The sequence below is a fragment of the Aulonocara sp. 'chitande type north' Nkhata Bay genome, linkage group LG4, assembly GCF_057382095.1.
Source record: "Aulonocara sp. 'chitande type north' Nkhata Bay isolate Kocher_YH1m ecotype deep benthic linkage group LG4, A_spYH_male_GT1.1, whole genome shotgun sequence".
Lineage (NCBI taxonomy): Eukaryota > Metazoa > Chordata > Actinopteri > Cichliformes > Cichlidae > Aulonocara > Aulonocara sp. 'chitande type north' Nkhata Bay.
Window position 1 is genome coordinate 8770441 of NC_141347.1, and position 19751 is coordinate 8790191.

A 19751-nucleotide genomic window follows, 5' to 3' on the forward strand; every position below is an offset into this window, starting at 1 on the left:
GACAGTTTCTCAACGTTATACAGGTCATCACATTTTTACATGATCATTGTTAATAAATAGTAAATAATAGTTAATTAAACTTCAGTATCTTGTTATTTTGCTATTGAAAAAGTTCAATAATAATCATTTTTAGTAAGGTTGTAATTAATGTTTGAATGGTTGTGTCATTAGTCAAATGTCAATTCTTAGTGAAAGCAGTGAAACAGAATTTTAACCGATTTCAGTTTTGTAAATGTCATCCAATAATGTTATTAGACCCACCACACAATATTCATTAATGAAAAATTGCTACTTTACAAACTAACTATTAATCCGTTTTTTATTAGTATCATTCCATTTTTAGCAGTAAAAAAAACTTTTCAAGTGGATTTTAATTAACTGTCAAGTTCTCAGAGTAACTTGCAAATATTGGATGTTTCACAGCAGTTCTCCAAAGCCCCTCTTCTCTCAGTCAAATAGGACAAACAGCAGAGATGGATGTCAGGTTAGGGAGAAAAATAGGTCGCTAACTGACATAGAGACCTCATTTTGGTTCATATCTGCATATAAACTGATCTGATATTCTTTTTTAACGACACATGCAGTACTCTGCAAAGAAATGAGCCACCCTTCATTTCTTCATGTGTTGCCTCCAAGGAGCCAGACTTTGATGTCATTTTTTAAAGAACATTAATCCACAAAACTGTAATATTTGGTAAAAGAAACAATCCATGCTGGAATGGTGGTTATGTAGTTTAGCCGAATGATTCAGCCTTCTAATTAACTTGGTCAGAATTTGGAGCTACAGTGACTTTTAAACACGACTCACTGAAGTAATTCAGGTAATTAGAAACTTTAAAATTGATCTAATTTGTGTCAAAGCGCTGAGCTATAACTCAAAGCTCATACACATATTTTTAGAGCGAGCGTCAACTTTCTCCACACTTTCTTGATCGAGGCTGCTATGGTATCGGCAGAGATATTGACTCACAGCTCATGGAGCCAATTAAGGTAGAGGGTTTCTCACATCACACGTCAGTCACAAGGAGACGATTCTCATATTTATAAATTCAGCCTGACTTAATTGGTAGGAAAAAAGCACATGATGTCTTTATAATTATCTGGTTTCCTGAACTGGTAATAAAATGGGATTGAAACTTTGTGTCAATTACAAGTGTAGAAAAACACAATGTGCTTAAGCTAACATCACTGACTGACACTGAGACACAAAAGAAACAGGCATCATGTAGATGTGCAAGATTCTGCCCAAATCTGAATGATCCAACTTTTGTTTCATTAAAAGATTGTTTCATCTCTGCTTTAAAGGTTCATAGTCCAAAGTCCAAAATAATCTGTATGTATCTGTTTATACTAAGCCTTGGTTTAGCCATTTAGTTCATTGATTGATTGAAATGAGCTTGATTGTGTCACAGTAGACACTAGTTGTAATATTCTTTTTTGTACTAGAGGGAAACGAAGTGTTGAAAAAACAAAGCTGTGAAATATTAACTATGTGTCATCATGGTGAACTGCACTGTACTCTAGCAACACAGTGAAACCTGATGTATGGAGTATTGGCTACAGGCCACAAATCCTTCAGATCTGATAGTTCAGCAGGTACCTACAAAGGACTGAATACAAAGTGGAAGTCGTCATCTGTCACACTTTAAACCTTGAACCCAGTTGTGAGTTAAACCATACTCAAACATAAGTGGTGCCTGGATCTTTTGCATAATACCTATCCTTTCTAAGTCTGTTGAAGCTATGCAACGGTCTAATGTCTTCCTCTCATTTGGTTACACTAGACAAATTGTTTATGGATAATTATGTAATAATACTCATTCATTTTCAGTCACGCTTGATGAGCTGTTCTTGCTCTTTTGGCACAGGCCTGGCATCTATTAGGGGTGAAGTGGTGTTTGATGGAGACACTCGACTGCCCCAAGTTGCTTTAAGAGGCAGATTATCTACTGTCTACATATTCAGTAGTGCTTTCTACTACATTCTCTGTCTTTCTAAAGTACTTTTAATCGTTTAATATTATTTTAAGTGTTGAACCATTGGCAGTACAAAAAGATGAAGGTAGCTTTCGGTCTGAAAAGTGAAGCCAACAAAGAAGTGCCTGGTGTCTCCTGTGGTCTTTTAGAAGACTATGAGAAAAAGGCCCTTGACCTTGACCTTGGTAAGCTAGTTTTGTAAATTCATTGTAAAATAATGTTATTAATCCTATCATTCATAACATAGAGTTTCAAAACACAGAGAAGATGACGGCAAAAATGCTCATCTTCAGGTTTCAGAATGGGACTTGGTCTTTAGGGGTTAGTGTTACTGATAGAATAGGATTAGGTTCAGTTTTCCATTAAAGTTTTGCCTGGAACTCCCTAATGGAAAAATTCTACACTAATAGAAAAAATGTATGAGATTTAATTTGTAATGTGATATCTTGTAGTTTCTGAATATTTGTCAGTTTAGCATGTGGGTAAAACAAAATTCAAGGCTAATGCCACGCAGGTTGTTTGGTGACTCAGATGTTAAGATGAAGGTAACACTGCTGGCTGATACTACTAGAACAAAACATTAGCAGGAGACAGCTGCCTGGGGACTGACGTCTAAGTCATCATCGCTGGTATCCCTAACCCCTTTTTTGAGGAGGGCAACTTGGAGGACTTTGATCTCAAAGGGTTAAGTCAATTATGATTGCTAGTTCTTAGTGGCTTCCACCTCTGTATGTACTCAGTGCTGCTGATCAGAAACACCCTGCTTGCCTTGCCATTTTGGACATGCTCCAACCCAGTCATCTAGCAGTTGTGATTTGGCCTCGTTCCAAATCAGTTAGGCCTTAACACCTGCACATTTCCTCCACATACAAGATACTGAGTAAGAGAACCAACTGTCATTTATTACCTAATATATCCAGGACTTTCACATTCATCGCTGCTCCAAGACAGTCATCATTGCAGTTTAGAGTTCCATGACGTACATACAGGATATTATGAGAGCTATATCCCCTTTAAAAACATGACCTTGGTCCTTTGGAAAGGTTACTTCTGCCTTTAGGCAACCATAAGAATCTCTAGTAGATTGTGCCAAGAGAGAATGCTGAATTCCAGATGGTTGCACTCCTTGAAGTCAATTTATTCTCACTGCAGTGCACATGGTGTTTGTGATATGAGTGCAGCACAGAATGTCAGGTCACTCTGGAAACAGCATCATTTGAATGCCTAGAAAGTGCCTGGAAATTTCACTTTGCTGAACAAGCCTACAGAGAAATGTAATGTAATACTGACAGCTGATGAAAGAGTTCTATTCCTCCTTACAAAGGTTTGTCCCAGGCTGAGACCACTGCACAACTCTTAAAAATCCTTTTTTATACTCTACGTCAGCTCCAAGTGTTTGGACTTCATCTTAATTTAATTATTGGTGTGTTGTGGATGTCATTGTAATAAGGGCACCATTGCCTTGTGCTTTGAGTATTACACAGGCATGCAGAGCAATCAAACCTAATGAGTCGCTCTTGGTGACACTTAATACCACCGTGCACAAAAGACAGCCACTACTCACTTCGCCATGACCATGTTGCATTAACAGATCCAACCAGTCGCCTTCAGGCAACTTTTGTTGTAATTTGTCCATATATAAATAAAAATATCGTGCTATATTTCATAAATAAAATTTTTTTTTTTTTTTTTTTTTAAATTTTTAAACTTCCTATCCACTCTCTTATATACTTATCTGCCCTAACTTTAAATATAGATATTCTTTAAATGGTAGATTTTACATGATGAGATATCCATTCATTCATTTTCTTATTTAGTCTTAATTGGTCAGATCAGTCAGATCTCTCACTAGTCCATTTTGCATCACTATTAATATAAAACAAGCACAATGTTCAGTGGAATTTATTACTCATCTGGTCAACATCTCTTATACTAATATATTTAGCTAAATGTGGGACATGTTTTTGACAAGTTACTTTTACCTCAGATAATTTAGCTTGAGTTAGTGATATATGTGCTACATGTGCACAGCCACCTAAAACATTCACAGTCTACTAGGGATTCAATTCAATTTTATTTATATAACGCCAAATCACAGAGAGGTCTATTAATACATAGTGAGTGAGAAAGGTGACTGGAAAGGAAAAACTCAATGCATCATGGGAATCCCCGGCAGCCTATGTCTATTGCAGCATAACTAAGGGAGGATTCAGGGTCACCTGGTCCAGCCCTAACTATATGCTTTAGCAAAAAGGAAAGTTTGAAGCCTAATCTTAAAAGTAGAGATAGTGTCTGTCTCCCGAATCCAAACTAGAAGCTGGTTCCACAGAAGAGGGGCCTGAAAACTGAAGGCTCTGCCTCCCATTCTACTTTTAAATACTCTAGGAACAACAAGTAGGCCTGCAGAGCGAGAGCGAAGTGCTCTAATAGGGTGATATGGTACTATCTCTTTCTAGTTGCTGTCAGGACTCTTGCTGCAGCATTTTGGATTAGCTGAAGGCTTTTCAGGGAGTTTTTAGGACTTCCTGATAATAATGAGTTACAGTAGTCCAGCCTGGAAGTAATAAATGCATGAACTAGTTTTTCAGCGTCACTCTGAGACAGGATATTTCTAACTTTAGAGATGTTGCGCAAATGGAAGAACGCAGTCTTACATATTTGTTTAATATGTGCGTTGAAGGACACATCCTGGTCAAAAATGACTCCAAGGTTCCTCACAGCGTTACTGGAGGCCAAGGTAATGCCATCCAGAGTAAGAATCTGCTTAGATACCATATTTCTAAGCTTTTCAGGGCCGAGTACAATAACCTCAGTTTGATATGAATTAAGAAGCAGAAAGTTAGCGGCCATCCAGGTCTTTACGTCTTTAAGACATTCCTGCAGTTTAACTAATTGGTGTGTGTTATCTGGCTTCATGGACAGATAGAGCTGGGTGTCATCAGCATAGCAGTGAAAATGTATGCTATGTCTTCTAATGATGCTGCCTAAGGGAAGCATGTATAGTGTAAACAGAATTGGGATGGGAATTGATAAGGATTTAGTGATTCCACAATATCACTTATTCATTTAATTCCTTATAGATTCTCCTATCGATTCCAACTGCTCCATTTTGAGAGTCACCACCATGACTGAGCAGCACAGACATTAGATTCTTGCAAATGAATTACAATGCTGTGGGTCAAATGTTTGTGCCTGTTGGAGGTTTTTCCCCTCTTTGCTGTGATCAGTGTTGGGGTCATTACTCATAATAATTATTACACATAATACACAGAAAACTTTTTGTAAAAAATAACGCAGTACTTGACTTAATTACAGAAAGCAGAAAGTAAGTCATTATGCCGCTTGTTACTTTATGTTCATGTTACTCTCTAGAATCACCTTCTGACACATAGTCTAATAATCACCATTTATACCATCATACCATCAGTCCCACACACCAACACCAATCCCTATCCTAATGAGGATACACATATGTTTCTCCTAGTATTTAAATATGAACAAAAAGAGACTTTAAAGTAATCGTGACAGTAATTTTACATTAGAAACATGAACAGGTAGAAATGGATCTGACTGCTCATCTGCTTCTCACCTGTTGAAGTTTAGTGTCTGGTTGCTGGCCTGGGGTATTCACTCAGCTTTAACATCATGCGGGTTCTTGAATAACTTAGGGTTAGCATGTTGTCTGTGCGGGTCCTTACAAAAAACTGAAGTTATGTTAGCAGTAAAATGTGGGTATTTCTGCCCTGGACGCTCTTGTCCTTTTATGCAAGAAAAATGAAAGTAATGTTCATATCTGTGCTGTAGACTGTGTCACTATTGTCACACGAACTGAAAACACCTCATTGTAATGCAAGTACAAGGGGAACTGATAAGCGGGATCAACAGGCAAGCAGACATATAATTCTGGGAACCTGTTCTGGATATCCATCCCTGCATTCAGTACAGCAGTGTATATTATTTCATATGCAAAACTAATTTTGTTAAATGGTTATTATTCTTATTTGTGAATAGAAGAAGAATTCTTATTATTGTCCTTCTAATTAATAGGAATAACAATCCTTTTATTGTTACTTGTTTTGTTTTTTGAATTCCAGTAACAACAAGAAAAATGGAGGCAAGCAAGAGCCTTAAAAAATATATAGCACTATATATTCCAGAAATTTGAATCAAAGAACATTTAGCCTTGTCTAGTAATGGTTATGAATGCAGAATCGGTGGCACTTATGTTAATCCCATTGTAGAGACATTGGCTGCAATTCATCCGGAGATGCTTCAGAGGTCACTTGCAAGATAATTCTTCACGAATAGAAGTTAATGGAGCTAAAGGGCTACATTAAAAAAGGCCAGAGTGTGTTGTAGGTTTTGCAAATATACTATTAAATATATTTTAGGATTTAATACTTATGCCCTTTTTGATCTCTTGTTTTTGTTTTTTTGACGAAGAAGCCCATTTGTCCATAAAACACCCGCTAATGTATGCTGATCCATCTCTTAACAATAATAACAGGAGTAATTGCGCTACAGTTACAAATATGTAGTGACTTTCATTACAAAGTTAAGTGCAAGTTAGCGGATAAGAAGGAAAAAGAATAATGTGTTTTCTTGCTTTAATCATCTGGTTTCAGTTTATTTGCCGGGAGGAGTGAAATGGTTGAGTGATCTACAGGTTTTGAGCGGTGAAAATATTTCTTTTAATTTTTAATGCACAAAAGTAGAAGATAAGAATGCAAAGTGCTTTCAGGACAGAAATAACTGCATTATACTGCTAACACAACTTTGGTTAATGCTAACACAAAGCTAGTCAACATGTAATTAAGGCAAGTGGTGAGCAGTTAGCAGCATTGTAGCCTCCATTTCTACCTGTTCATGTTTCTACAGTAGACTCACTACAGTACAGTAGAATTTCAAGTGTCGTTGGTCTGTTTTTTTCAGAATCAGAATACTTTATTAATCCCGAAGGAAATTAGGGTTACAGCAGGCAGCACGCTAATGGCGCATGCGCACTTACAAAGGAACCTTCAAACCTTTTTTAACTTTGCTTTGTATTGTTGGTTTTGTTAGTGTGTGGAGCCATAGCCTAAGGTTTATAGTGTTAACTAGTAACTACATGACAACTACTTTAACATGGGCATTTTAGGCAGTAGCATGAATAACTATCCCAACACTGCTCACAACTGAAACTTCCATGCGTGTGCAAGAAGTAGCTGGTTGTGGTGTTTGAAGGTAATGCTATCATGGGACATCCCCAACACTAAAAGTGAAAATGGGCCTAGATCCGTTAAAAACATGATGAAAATGTCCAGAGGATTTCCAGATTGTTGGCTAAAGCTCCATTGGGCTGCATGCTGTTCTTTCCAAACCCCATGTCTGGAGTTCAGAGTTGTCACATTGTCATTTGTTGTTAAAATGTCAGCTATATTTGGCCCCTTTATAAATTAATTGAACCTCAGTTAAAGTAATAAGTGTAATGAAAGGATTTGATTCAGTAATTCATGTCAAGTAGATAAAATCTTTGCACAGGGAAAATGCAAAAAGCGCAAAACAATTTAACTGAAGGCACAAATTAATGGAGACAAGAGTGCAAGGTTCAGACGTAAATTCGTTTGTGTGGCACTTCACGACGTCACTGTGGTAATTTTTATTATGTAGTTTGTCTGCTTTTGTGGCCAGTCACTGGCTGATACAACAGGGAGACGAGTCTCACCAGGATGATTACAGTCTTCAGCGTGTCTTTCGCCATGTATCAACATGTGAACACTGGCTGTCATTTGGCAGACGAGTGACTGTGGCAGCCATTGATCTGGTGCTTGCGTGCATGTGTGCATGCATGTTCCCCGCATGTGTGTATGCAATCTTTGTCTTCATGTGTGTATGCCTGTGCATGTTTGTCGCTAGGGGTTGGATGCTGAAATCTCGCTCCAGCGAATGAGGGAATATTCCTGGCTGTCATGTGACTGTGTGATGTCAGTGAGAGAGAGAGAGAGAGAGAGAGAGAGGAAGAGAACAGAGATAAAGACATAGGGAGAGAGTGTGAGCGAGAGAGAGAGAGGAAGGTGCAATTTACCCCCACAGCTGATCAGTGCAGTGCTCAGAGAGAAGCTGAGACCACTAGACTCACACACACACTTCTTTTGGCTCACTTATATGCACATGCACTGCACACACACACACACACACACACACACACATGCACTTTGGGCATGTCAACACACAAACTGTGAGGCATCACTTTAAAAAAGAAAGGATGCATTGCTTCCTCTGCTTTCTAAGCTCATGATACTTTGGATACCGAGGACAGATCTGCCTCCTGGACAAGAGTAAAACGATTCTTACTGGAGAGAGCGAAAAAACTCTGAAGAAGAAAAAAAAACTACACAAAAAAGGACACGCAATACCAGCAGAGATTATTACTGGCAGCAGCGGGTTTGGACAACCATTCAGTGGGTATTATCAACAGCAGCTGCACCAGCAGCAGCATCAACAACACAAACCTTCCAGCACTCTCTCTGGCGTTAGCGTCCCTGCGCTCCTGGCCTCCTCTCCACTGTTTCCCTCCAGTCCAGTCTCTATGCACCACAGTGACTGGTACTGCCAAGGCCAGATGGCACTGGGGGGGCAGGTTGCAACTGCAGCTCAGGCAGGGTCCAGAATAACTTTGAAGGAAGATCAGGTGAAATTAGGGCAAGCCAGGATGGAAGGTACATCGTCCAGAGTGATGCCCGAGGCTCCAGGTGCCCAAACCTTCAACATGCCGGCACAGAAAATCGATGATGAGGAGTTCAAAGGGGGGAGATTGAGGGAGGGTGGACTTAGGGTGGGGGAGGCAGGAGGGTCATTAGGAAGTGCAGCACAAAGTCCCAACAGCCCCCTGTCCTCCCACTCCTCCCTATCTTCTTCATCACCCTCACCTTCTCTCTCACCTGGGACATCCATTCTGAATTCAGCCTTGGACCCTAAACCTATACCCAAGCCCGACATTGGCCAAAGTAATCTGCAAGCAAAAAATACAGGCAACAAAGATGATTTGGCTGTCCAGGGCCAGGGCTCACTTTCTCCTGCAAAACAGACTTCTGGCCAAGGCACAACAAGCCCTTCCTTCACTGGAAGCACCAACTTAAGTCTTGGAAGTCAAGACGATGAGAAGAAATCATCTGGGAACTTACTCGGAAAGCACAGAGAAACTTTTCCTGCAAGTACAACTGGAAACCAAATCCTCAAGCCATATTTAGAAAAACAAAGTGTTCATACACAACCTGGTGAGACTGCTCTTCCATCTGCTGACTTAACCCTGAGCAAATCTGGTCACACTGCTGCACAAACCACAGACCCACCTGCAGCCTCAGCCAACAAAACTACCACTAGTGTTGGACAGAGTGGATTGGAAAGAGAATACTCAAGCCATACTGAAAAGAGAACGTCAGGATCGTGGACATCAGAGGATATTAGTGTTGAAAAAGAGCACGAGGTTGCAAGTCCCAGAATGTGCCGGGATTTAAATGGCGCTGAGGATGGCAGAGCGGGATCGTGTCGTCCATGTAACAGAGAAACAAAAACAAACCATAGTAGTGATGCTCCACAGCGGGCTGCAGTGAGACGAGCAATGTCTGACTGTTCACATCTGGCTGTTCCCATGGTAATGGCAGGGACATACCCCACCAGTATGGGAGGCTCACCAGTGATGGCACCAAATGTGCTGAATTTTACCATGACAGGAACAGCATGCCTGACCAGGGCGCCCTACCAACACGTGGCTGTCCGGCGCTCACTTACGGTCACGGACGGCACCGAGGCGGCTGCTGCAATGGCGACAATGATGGTTTCCCCATTAATAACATCTCCTGTTTTGCCATCTTCCCCACCCCCAAAGAGACATCATGGAAGCTGCGAGAGCAATTTTCTAATTCCTGTCCCACCCCCTGTTGGAGCGTCAGCTAATGTCTCTCAAGATAGTAAGCTAAACACAGCGGGTAAGACTTCTTGACTCCCTCTATGTGTGTAGTTGTAGTCACTGGAGGCCATGACTATGCATCAACCAATCAGCACACAGTTTTGCTTGACTGAATAATATTTACGTTCTACTAAAAAAAATCAGTTTATACAGCGTATACTTGTTTTGTATATTTCTCTACATTTTGCTGACATCTAGTAGCATGTAAAATGCCTCATCTGCCAGAAGGTGAACTTAATATAATCCAGTGTTTTGGTTAATAGTGTTTCCCAAATACTATTAACCAATAAAAAAGAATGCCATGCGCGCAAGAATGCTTCTGTGTGACATAGTGAGATTAGATGCTGCTGTGCAAACAGAAAAGTAGAAACATGCGAAGCAAAGACTATCGCAGCCATCAAATGGCTCTGTCTTTAAAAAGTCCATCAATGGTAGATCTCACTGTGAGACCTAGTGACCCTGCATGCTCATTTTCTAATGGCTTGGGTAACAAACGCAAGCCGTTTGCCAGTGAGCACATCCTGTTGTATCCTCATTGTGACTCCTGTTAATGTTGACTTGAAACTAGTGACTAAACCCACAAAGTCATTAGCTTACTAAGGCCACAGGCTTCTATACAAAAATTTAAGTTTTAGGCACTTCTGCATTGGCTTTATTTATTTCCATGCTGTGTACTTGCATTCTTGAAAAACTGTGACAATGTAGTAGTAGTAGCTACGCCCACTGCTTTCACAAAAATGTATATGCATTTGGTGAGATGGACATTGCAAACTTGTTGGAGCAGCCCAAGGTAGTTAAATTAATAGTGTTACTTCAACCCATAGCCACATTGTATATTGAGGGGCATCCCACACTAGCAAAATCAAAACCATGAAGACTAAATGTGTAGAGGGTTTTGCCTTGCCAGGAGAGTTTATTATCTTCAATTAAATTTAAAATCTTCCTTATGTCACTGGAGCATTAACATTATACACCTAAATTCGTGAGTAGCAGCAGATCTTTCTTTGCCCTTCCTTCCTCTGCACTTCAACTGACCACATATCATTACAGCACAATTACATTTGGCTAAATTTAGCTGTCTGCTGTGGCTTCCTTTCAGACAATAAGCCAGAGTGAAAAGAGATGCATTTTAAATTTCAGTAAGAGGCTTTATTTCTTTATTAGGCTGCCATATCAGTTTCAGTTTTCACAGAAGCCAGTTTTTATCCACAGCGTACATCTAGTGTCATTCTAGTTTATGATAGCAGTTAATCAAGTTAATGAGCTGAGTTGAAAGGAGTGTATGGCAGTTGCACATGTCAATATGTGGAGTAATGTGTAATAAAGTAATGTAATAAAGGTATGAGAGGGTTATCTTACACGGCCACTAACTTAAGTTTGGAATCAATGTATAGCTAAGTTGCATGGCTAGTAAACACACTGAAAATAATGTGGACAGAATGACAAAGAATAAAGGAAATGACAGCAGACAAGAGCTGTTTAACCAGGTTATAAGATTTCTTGCAAAGGGGGAGGAAGAATTACGATGTTGTATTTGAAGTAGAGGTATGATCCATAACCAGGTCAGTGTTACATTGAAAGCTGTCTGGCCAATAGACGTTCTCCTCCAGGGGACTCGTACTATAAAAAAAACGTAAAAGGTTGAGTCTCTTTTAATTGACATCTTCTCCTAACAGGTGATGGAATAAGATAAATCAGTCTGGGAAATAACATCACATCTTTATCGTGTTTCATCTTATCTGATGAGTGTCTAACATAGATCATGGTGCAGAATTCTTTTATGAGTGCCTAGAGATATTCAAAGGACATTTTCACAGGTTGAGACCGATGGTGAAACAAAAGCATGTGAAGAGAACAGGCAGAGGATTATGGGAGAACTCTTTTTTATAGCCTTTTATCTATAACAACAAATCATCTATAACAGTGTTCTGCCATAATCTTCTGCCTGTTCTCTTCCCATGCTTTTGTTTCATCATCATTGCAGGGTGGCTGTAGCTCAGGAGGTAGAGCAGGTCATCTACTGATCAGAAGGTTGGTGGTTTGGTCCCTGGCTCCCCCTGTATGCATGCCCCAAATTGCTCTCTGAAGGATCCATCAGAGTGTGAATGTGTGTGAGTGTTAGGTAGAAAGTATTTAAAAAGCATAGAAGAAAGTGCTTGTGTGAATGGGTATGAATGGGTGAACGTGGCGCTTTGAGTTGAGTAGAAAAGCGCTATGAGGAGTCAGTCCATTTAATGTTCCGAGACTGAGTAGAGAGGCCCTGCTCTGCTCACTTTTTGCACCATACCTTTATTTTAAGACTACTAAAGTAGCTTTGCATGATATATAGTTGAAAATAATCTTCGTTTATCTCAGTCAGGGCCTTAGTTTACTTGAAGGCTTATTTTTGATTAGCTGCCCTACGTGAAAGGTTTGATCAGCCAGAGTTGTTTTCCTGCAATGACCTTCTAAGGATATTCGCTGTCACTGATGTCATACAGATGCAAGAGTAGGAAAAACTGCCTGAAACATAGTGTTTAGTGCAGTCTAGCCTGATCCAGTTGCTCGCAGAGATTACTTGTACTGACCTCATTATTTGAAACTGTGTCCATGTTTAATGTGAGTATCAGTCATTGGAAGTGTTTGTGTGACAAAACATAAAAGAATAGGCTGAATAGACCCAATCTGAGATTATTTAATATGTACCATTTGCTCTTATTGTAATGGCTTCTGCTGGTTTACTTTTAGAATAACTGCATGCCTCTAACTGTTTAATCCATCCATTCAGTGTGTTGTTTTGTTTTGCAGCCTGCAGTTGACAGAAAGCTGGAACATTGATTAGACATTGACACTGACTGTACTCATTCAAATATAGAGCGGCTATTTCTAGAATTGTGTGTGTGCATATTTGTTCATACACACAGTATGTGTGTGTAGGTGAACAGCTTCCACTGACGTGAATCTTTGGGATTCTAAAGGCACACACCCACACAGACATACTCACAACAGACAGCATGTCTGCAACTTAAGGTGCTGTCTTCATTCAGCACAGAAGGGACTCACAGCTACACGTACCACACGCACAAAAAAGTACACAACTGTGAAGGGAGGGGGCAGACAAGTGCAAGGCTCAAATCTTGAGCTTACACGACACAGACTGAAAATAAGCAGATATTAAGAACAGTTAGGCTCAGCTAACGGCAGCTTTCATTTAAGACACGTCTTTCAGCTGATGGCATCAAAAGCTTCGTTATGTGCTTGGACTCACAAACAAGACACAGCTTACAGCAGCTGCCTGTGGTTTTTAGAGCTCATTCAAAGGACTGAGACTGGTACTTATATAGGTGTTTTGTGCTCGAACTAGGCACTCAAAGCTCTTTTTGGACTCTGCTAAATTTGGTAGTATCACTGGTACCTGTTAATAACAGCAAACTAACGTTAAAAAGCAGCTGGTTCATCTGTAGCCCAAAACAGATCATGGTTTTTGTTTTTTAACTGGAGGTCAGAACACAATCAAATAAATCAGCAAAACAGTTTTTACATAAAATAAGTACTTTACTTCCTGGTTTGTTTGTTGTCAGAAAAGCTGGAAATGGCATCTTCTGGTCATGTTTTGTTAGTTTAATTTTGCTAGCTGAATACGTTTTGCTAAATGCTAAGAGTTATAACCACAAATGTTACAAAGTTGCTTTTTGTAACAGTGAGGCTAAAACCAATGAGGCACATTATACTTAAGTGCTTTTTAATTTGCAGGGTTAATGATGTGAACAGCATATATTTAACCCAAACCGTCATCTTTCATAAGTCTAAACAATTTGTATTGTGCTTCAGTGTAGCCACAAAGCCAGTGAAAGGAGTGAAACAAAGCTCTGATTTATTCCACCTTCATTTACAATTTACAAAATTTCATAAACACAATTTACTAAATTGTTAGTTTGCTACAATATCTGTTAACTGCAGCTCAATTAAGTATTAAATGTAATATCTAGTGTTATTCATTGTTTTAATTATTTTAAATTCAACATTAAATTTTATAATTTGTCCAACAGAAAAAAAACTAGTACTATATGAGGAAGTCAGGAGCAGTAAAGAAGTATGTGAGGGTGGTGAAGTAAGAGACTGGTGATGGGTCATGGTGGGGAGGGTATGACATTAGGTATCTACTTTGAGCCAAGGGCGTAGATTTGGTTTTGGCATTGGTGGGGACGGATGAGTCAACAACCGAACCTGCCCCGTTTCTCTTTTTTTTTTTTTCCTTTTTGTCGTTGCTTCTTGATAACAAAAGGAGAAATATACTTGCCTACATATGCTATTCTACATACTTTTAAACCATTTAAAATTACAATTCATAATTATATAATGAATTATATAATTATGACATATAATTATACGTCAATTTTATAATGTTAAATTACTATTAAACAAATGACTAAGTATTTTAGACTTTAGTTTACTTCAGCCATATTCCATATAAATCAGGTATCGTACAAAAATAAAAATAGCTTCAAACACAGTCATGACAATAAAAGAATATGACTTTAAGGACTTAACAACATTACTTCAGTTATAATACACCAACATCTCTGATACATTAGCACTAAGGGAACACTGAATGACCTGCTGGCTACTCATCTAAGATTACCACAAAAGATCTCTCAGCAAAAGTATGCAACATTTTAGGCACTACTGCTCCAATCAAATCAGTGAGCTGGGATTTTTTATTCTAAACATGAACTACTGTTACAGCAACAGACATTAATACTACTGGTGCCCCACACAACAACCCAATGTCCACTATGTGAAGCAGCCAAACACATGCCTGCTCCTCTCGTTAACTGAGATAAACTGCTGGCATATTGGTTTTGCATCTATACTGTCCAGGCTCTCCTGGTGGACACACAGCAGCATTGTTTAATCTCATTTGAGTCATTGTTGACCTTAGCCATCTTTTTAGTCTTCTGAGAGCACTGAAGCTTCTTTTAGCCTCAGTACCTGCGTTTTATCCTCAGATTAAAATTATTATTATGTGCGTGATGTGCCTCACCTTTGGCCCTGGCTCTTCCCCTCTGACTGCACTAAGACATATTGCCACCGGATAAAATAACACATTGATTCGTGCCATATAAAAAGTGAGACATGTCAATTCAGATTCTTTGTCAAATATACACTAATGAATCAATTTACATCAGCAGCCTAACAATTGTCATGATAATAAATACTAGTTAATCTATAGCACCAAATCATCAGTCAGTCACCTGTGACCTCGGCTCTTCACCTCTGAGCTACAACATGGCAGAGCTGCCTCTGTCACCTGATCAATAACAGTGAGACATTCCAAATACATGCAGTCACACATGAGCTTCAAATACAGTCATGAACCATCAAGTCATCATCCAATTTCACCTGTGATCTTGCATCACCATTACTCTCTGAGCTTTGTGTTGGTTCTTCTGTCACCTGACAAATAGGACAAACATGACAATAAGAATAAAATGTGCAGCTGCTTCAGTGTTTCTGTCACTTTGTGCAGATCTTGACTCATCAGTAATGTTTGTAGGGTGAGTGCATTTTTAAACAATTTGTGCAAACTGCACTACAAGGTGGAATATTTGCAAAATCATGACTACCTCATGATATTTTGTCTCAAAAATTAACCCTATGAATATGTCACTACCATTAGGATGGAATTATTGTGTCACCAACATTTTAACGTTAGACATATATTTTTAACAGCCTCTGTAAACTAATATCCTGGCTGCTCGAAGCTGCCGTTTTCTCTGACAGTTTCAATCAAAATTAGAAATGCTGCTCTGAGACTGAGAGAACTAATAGTGCTGCATGTTGTGCAGTTAGTTTCCAAAACACGTTATTCATGGTTACATACAATTTTAGACCGATGTGGGCCAAAGCCTAGCATAGCCTGTAACGTTACTAAGACGGACACATTTTACGAGTTAACTTGACTTTAAGTAACTTGCAGGTTTCTTTGAAAAATACTTTCTTATATCCAGGTTCTTCCTTTTTGCTGCCATCCTCCTCTCCTCCTTGCAGGTCCTCGCAGCGCAGACTTGCTGCTGCTAAAACTAAACAGAGCTCCCTGAAAGGCACAGCCAATCGCATTGGCCATATTTGTCACATGACGTAGGACTCCAGTAGAGAACGTAATTTAACTCTTTCTGCACCGCTGGGTGAATGAGACGTTGACAGATTTTATTTTTTTTATTTTTATCGGGTTTGTTTTTCTTTACTCGAAGAGATCAAATTATTGGTGGGGACAATTCAATAATCACTGGATATTGGTGGGGACATGTTTTGAGCTCATTCTTGTTGGACAGGTTGACAGATGAGGTCAGGCAGGAGTCTCCGTGTACAATGATGTTTGGAGTTTGTAGACTTCATTGTGATCTGTACTGTGAGCAGGGAGCAGGAGGAAGAGAGCCTGGACAGGTGGAGGTATGCACCGTAGAGGGGAATGACAGTGAGTAGTATGGCCATGTTCTGATTTACACAGCAGTCAGCTGTTTCTTTCTCTCTCTGTTTTACTTACAGACACCAGCATGTGCAGTTGGTTGCTAGCAGCTGTAGCATGGTATGATGGTATGGATGATCTGACTTGTTCATGTTGGATGAGTCATATTGCTGGTGTGCCAGGGTGCAGTAATGTGACCGTGAAAACCGAGCAATAGAACCACCAGTTTATTAATCAGGGTATGAAATATAGTGGAAACCATAGAGCAGTCCTGATGTGTCTGCGGTCCATGTTGTTGAGTTTCTCTGAGTTTCACTGAGTAACTAAAGAATAATTTTGATGGTATCCTTTGTTCTCTGTATTTGACATTTTAGTCAGCAAATTGTATGCTGTGATCTACAAACACATATATCACCACAATGCAGTCCAGCCAACAAACACTAGCAATCTGAGGTCCTAAAAGCAGATATAAAATGGATAACACACAGGTTTCTACATACCTGTGTGTTATTGCTGAGACAGCACAGATCCTCTTTGCCACCACTTTCCACATAAAAGGCTCCTTGGGTTCGCCTCCCACAAGAACACCTTTCTAGCACATTTAATACTTGCAGCATGTAGGTCAGATGACATATATATATATAAAACACCCAGCACGCCCCTGCGGGCAGTTTATCCTTCAAGCTCGGGTCCTCTACCAGAGGCCTGGGAGCTTGAGGGTCCTGCGCAGTATCTTAGCTGTTCCCAGGACTGCGCTCTTCTGGACAGAGATCTCCGATGTTATTCCCGGGATCTGCTGGAGCCACTCGCCTAGCTTGGGAGTCACCGCACCTAGTGCTCCAATTACCACGGGGACCACCGTTACCTTCACCCTCCACATCCTCTCGAGCTCTTCTCTGAGCCCTTGGTATTTCTCCAGCTTCTCGTGTTCCTTCTTCCTGATATTGCTGCTTCTATCTCCTCCTTTGGCCAGCCTATTACCCCAGCAGGGTACCTGATCACGGGTACGTGTTGATGGCCCGGATCTTGTTCTTACCATTCAGCTGACTCCTCAGGACTTGCCTGACCCTCTGCAGGTACTTGGTGGTTGCAGCCTTTCTAGCGGCCTCTTCCTGGTTCCCATTTGCCTGCGGGATCCCCAGGTACTTGTAACTGTCCTCTATGTCTGCAATGTTGCCTTCTGGTAGTTCAATCCCCTCAGTTCTGACTACCTTCCCTCTCTTTGATACCATCCGACTACACTTCTCCAGTCCGAATGACATTCCAATGTCATTGCTGTATAGCCTGGTAGTGTGGATCAGTGAATCGATGTCTCGTTCACTCTTGGCATACAGCTTGATGTCATCCATGTATAGGAGGTGGCTGACAACTGCTCCGTTCCGTAGTCGGTATCCGTAGCCAGTCTTGTTAATGATCTCACTGAGGGGGTTCAGGCCTATGCAGAACAGCAGTGGGGACAGAGCATCTCCTTGGTAGATCCCGCACTTGATGGTGACTTGTGCTATGGGCTTGGAGTTGGCCTCTAGTGTTGTGCGCCACATCCCCATTGAGTTCCTGATGAAGGCTCTCAGGGTCCCATTGATCTTGTACAATTCTAGGCATTCCAGTATCCAGCTGTGGGGCATTGAGTCATAGGCCTTCTTGTAATCAATCCAGGCAGTGCACAGGTTGGTCAGTCTGGTCTTGCAGTCTCGGCTGATTGTTCTGTCTACCAGTAGCTGGTGTTTTGCGCCTCTGGTATTCTTGCCAATTCCTTTCTGTGTCCCGCTCATGTATTGACCCATGTGCCTGTTCATCTTAGCCGATATGATGCCTGACAGGAGCTTCCATGTAGTACTGAGGCAGGTTATTGGTCGGTAGTTGGAGGGGACCGGTCCCTTCTTGGGGTCCTTGGGGATCAGGACCGTCCGGCCTTCAGTTAGCCATTCCGGGTGTCTCTCGTTAACTAGCAGCTGGTTCATTTGTGCTGCCAGACGCTCGTGGAGTGCAGTCAGCTTCTTCAGCCAGTAGGCGTGAACCATGTCGGGCCCTGGTGCTGTCCAACTCTTCATACTGGAGACCCTTTCTTGGATATCTGCCACTGTGATGGTTACTGGACCCTGTTCAGGGAGGTCGCTGTGGTCTGCCCTCAGATCCTCTAGCCACTGAGCATTGCCGTTATGGGTTGCATCCTTCTCCCATATGCTCTTCCAGTATTGCTCCGTCTCCAGCCTTGGTGGTGCTGTCCTCTTATTGTTCCCTTGCCACTGAGAGTACACCTTTGCTGGTTCTGTGGAGAACAGCTGGTTTATTCTCCTGCCTTCTATCTCTCTGGTGTACCTCCTCAAGCGGCTGGCCAAGGCTGTGAGTCTCTGCTTGGCAGTTTCCAAGGCCTCAGGTATGGACAGCTTGCTGTATTTCTTAGGCACCTTATTTGTCACACCTTTCTGCAACTCCATTAGTTGGCTAACCTCCCTCCGTGCTACTTTGATCTTGCCCTCTAGCCTCCTTCTCCATGGAGGGTACTGCCCCTTGTGGCTGTTCAACTTGTAGCCAAGCATCTCACTGATCACTGCTGCCGTATTGTAGATCAGCTTGTTAGTGTCGGTAATCGTGGTTGTAGGTATTGCCCGTAGTGCTGCATTAACATCATCTAGCAGACCTTCTGAGGGTACTTCACGTAATCTTGGTAACCGGCTACGGGGGATCCAGGTTTCAAGCTTGGCCATGATCCTATTTTTCAGGTCAGTTCCTCTCGCACTCAACGATCCTTCTCCTATCGCACTTGGGGCTATGTACCCAATCTCGGGTGGGGGTGATGATATCGCCCCCCTGACCTGGCGTCCTGACTCCTCCTTGCCGTAGCATTTGTGTTGTACCTCGTCAATCTCTGGCGTGTAGTCTAACCACTACGCTATCCAGCCGCTATGGCTATATATACATATATACATACATATATATATATATATATATATATATATATATATATATATACCACCTTTTTCACATTCACTAAGGAATAATTCAAGTAACATATAACTAGTAAACTCAGCTGAACAGTTAAAGGTAAACGTTCAATAGGTCTCAGTCACACAGGCATAGAGACTGGTCAGTGACCCTCGGGCAACCTCTGTTCACTAGAGAAATAAAAGACAAATGGCAACACCAATGACAGCAGACCAAGCTTGCTGTTTAGCAAGGTTACATACAGTCAAGACTACCTACAAAGACAAGATAGCGATGGCAATAATATATTTGTAAGAGTAGCTGGATCGAAAACAAGGCTAATCCTACTGTGAAGGCTGTCTGGCCAAAGGATATTTTCCTCCAAGGGGATTCAAATTTATTCTGGATGTAATTCATTTTCATTATTTCTAAGGTTAAGCCTCTTTAATTTGTC

The 19751-nt window shown here is 40.9% G+C and overlaps 1 protein-coding gene across 6 annotated transcripts in view; it reads left to right on the forward strand.

Moving 5' to 3' along the window:
• Positions 1-19751, forward strand: part of LOC147331912 (uncharacterized) — a 133338-nt gene that overhangs the window by 73936 nt on the left and 39651 nt on the right. The window contains exon 1 of one of the 6 annotated variants that reach the window (XM_086288249.1): positions 8023-9943. The exons of the other annotated variants lie outside the window; for them this stretch is intronic. Within the exon in view, the coding sequence (XP_086144375.1) occupies positions 8545-9943 (1399 nt within the window). The 5' untranslated portion in view covers positions 8023-8544. Of the gene's footprint in view, positions 1-8022; positions 9944-19751 lie in introns of those variants that run through there. 6 annotated transcript variants of the gene reach the window in all.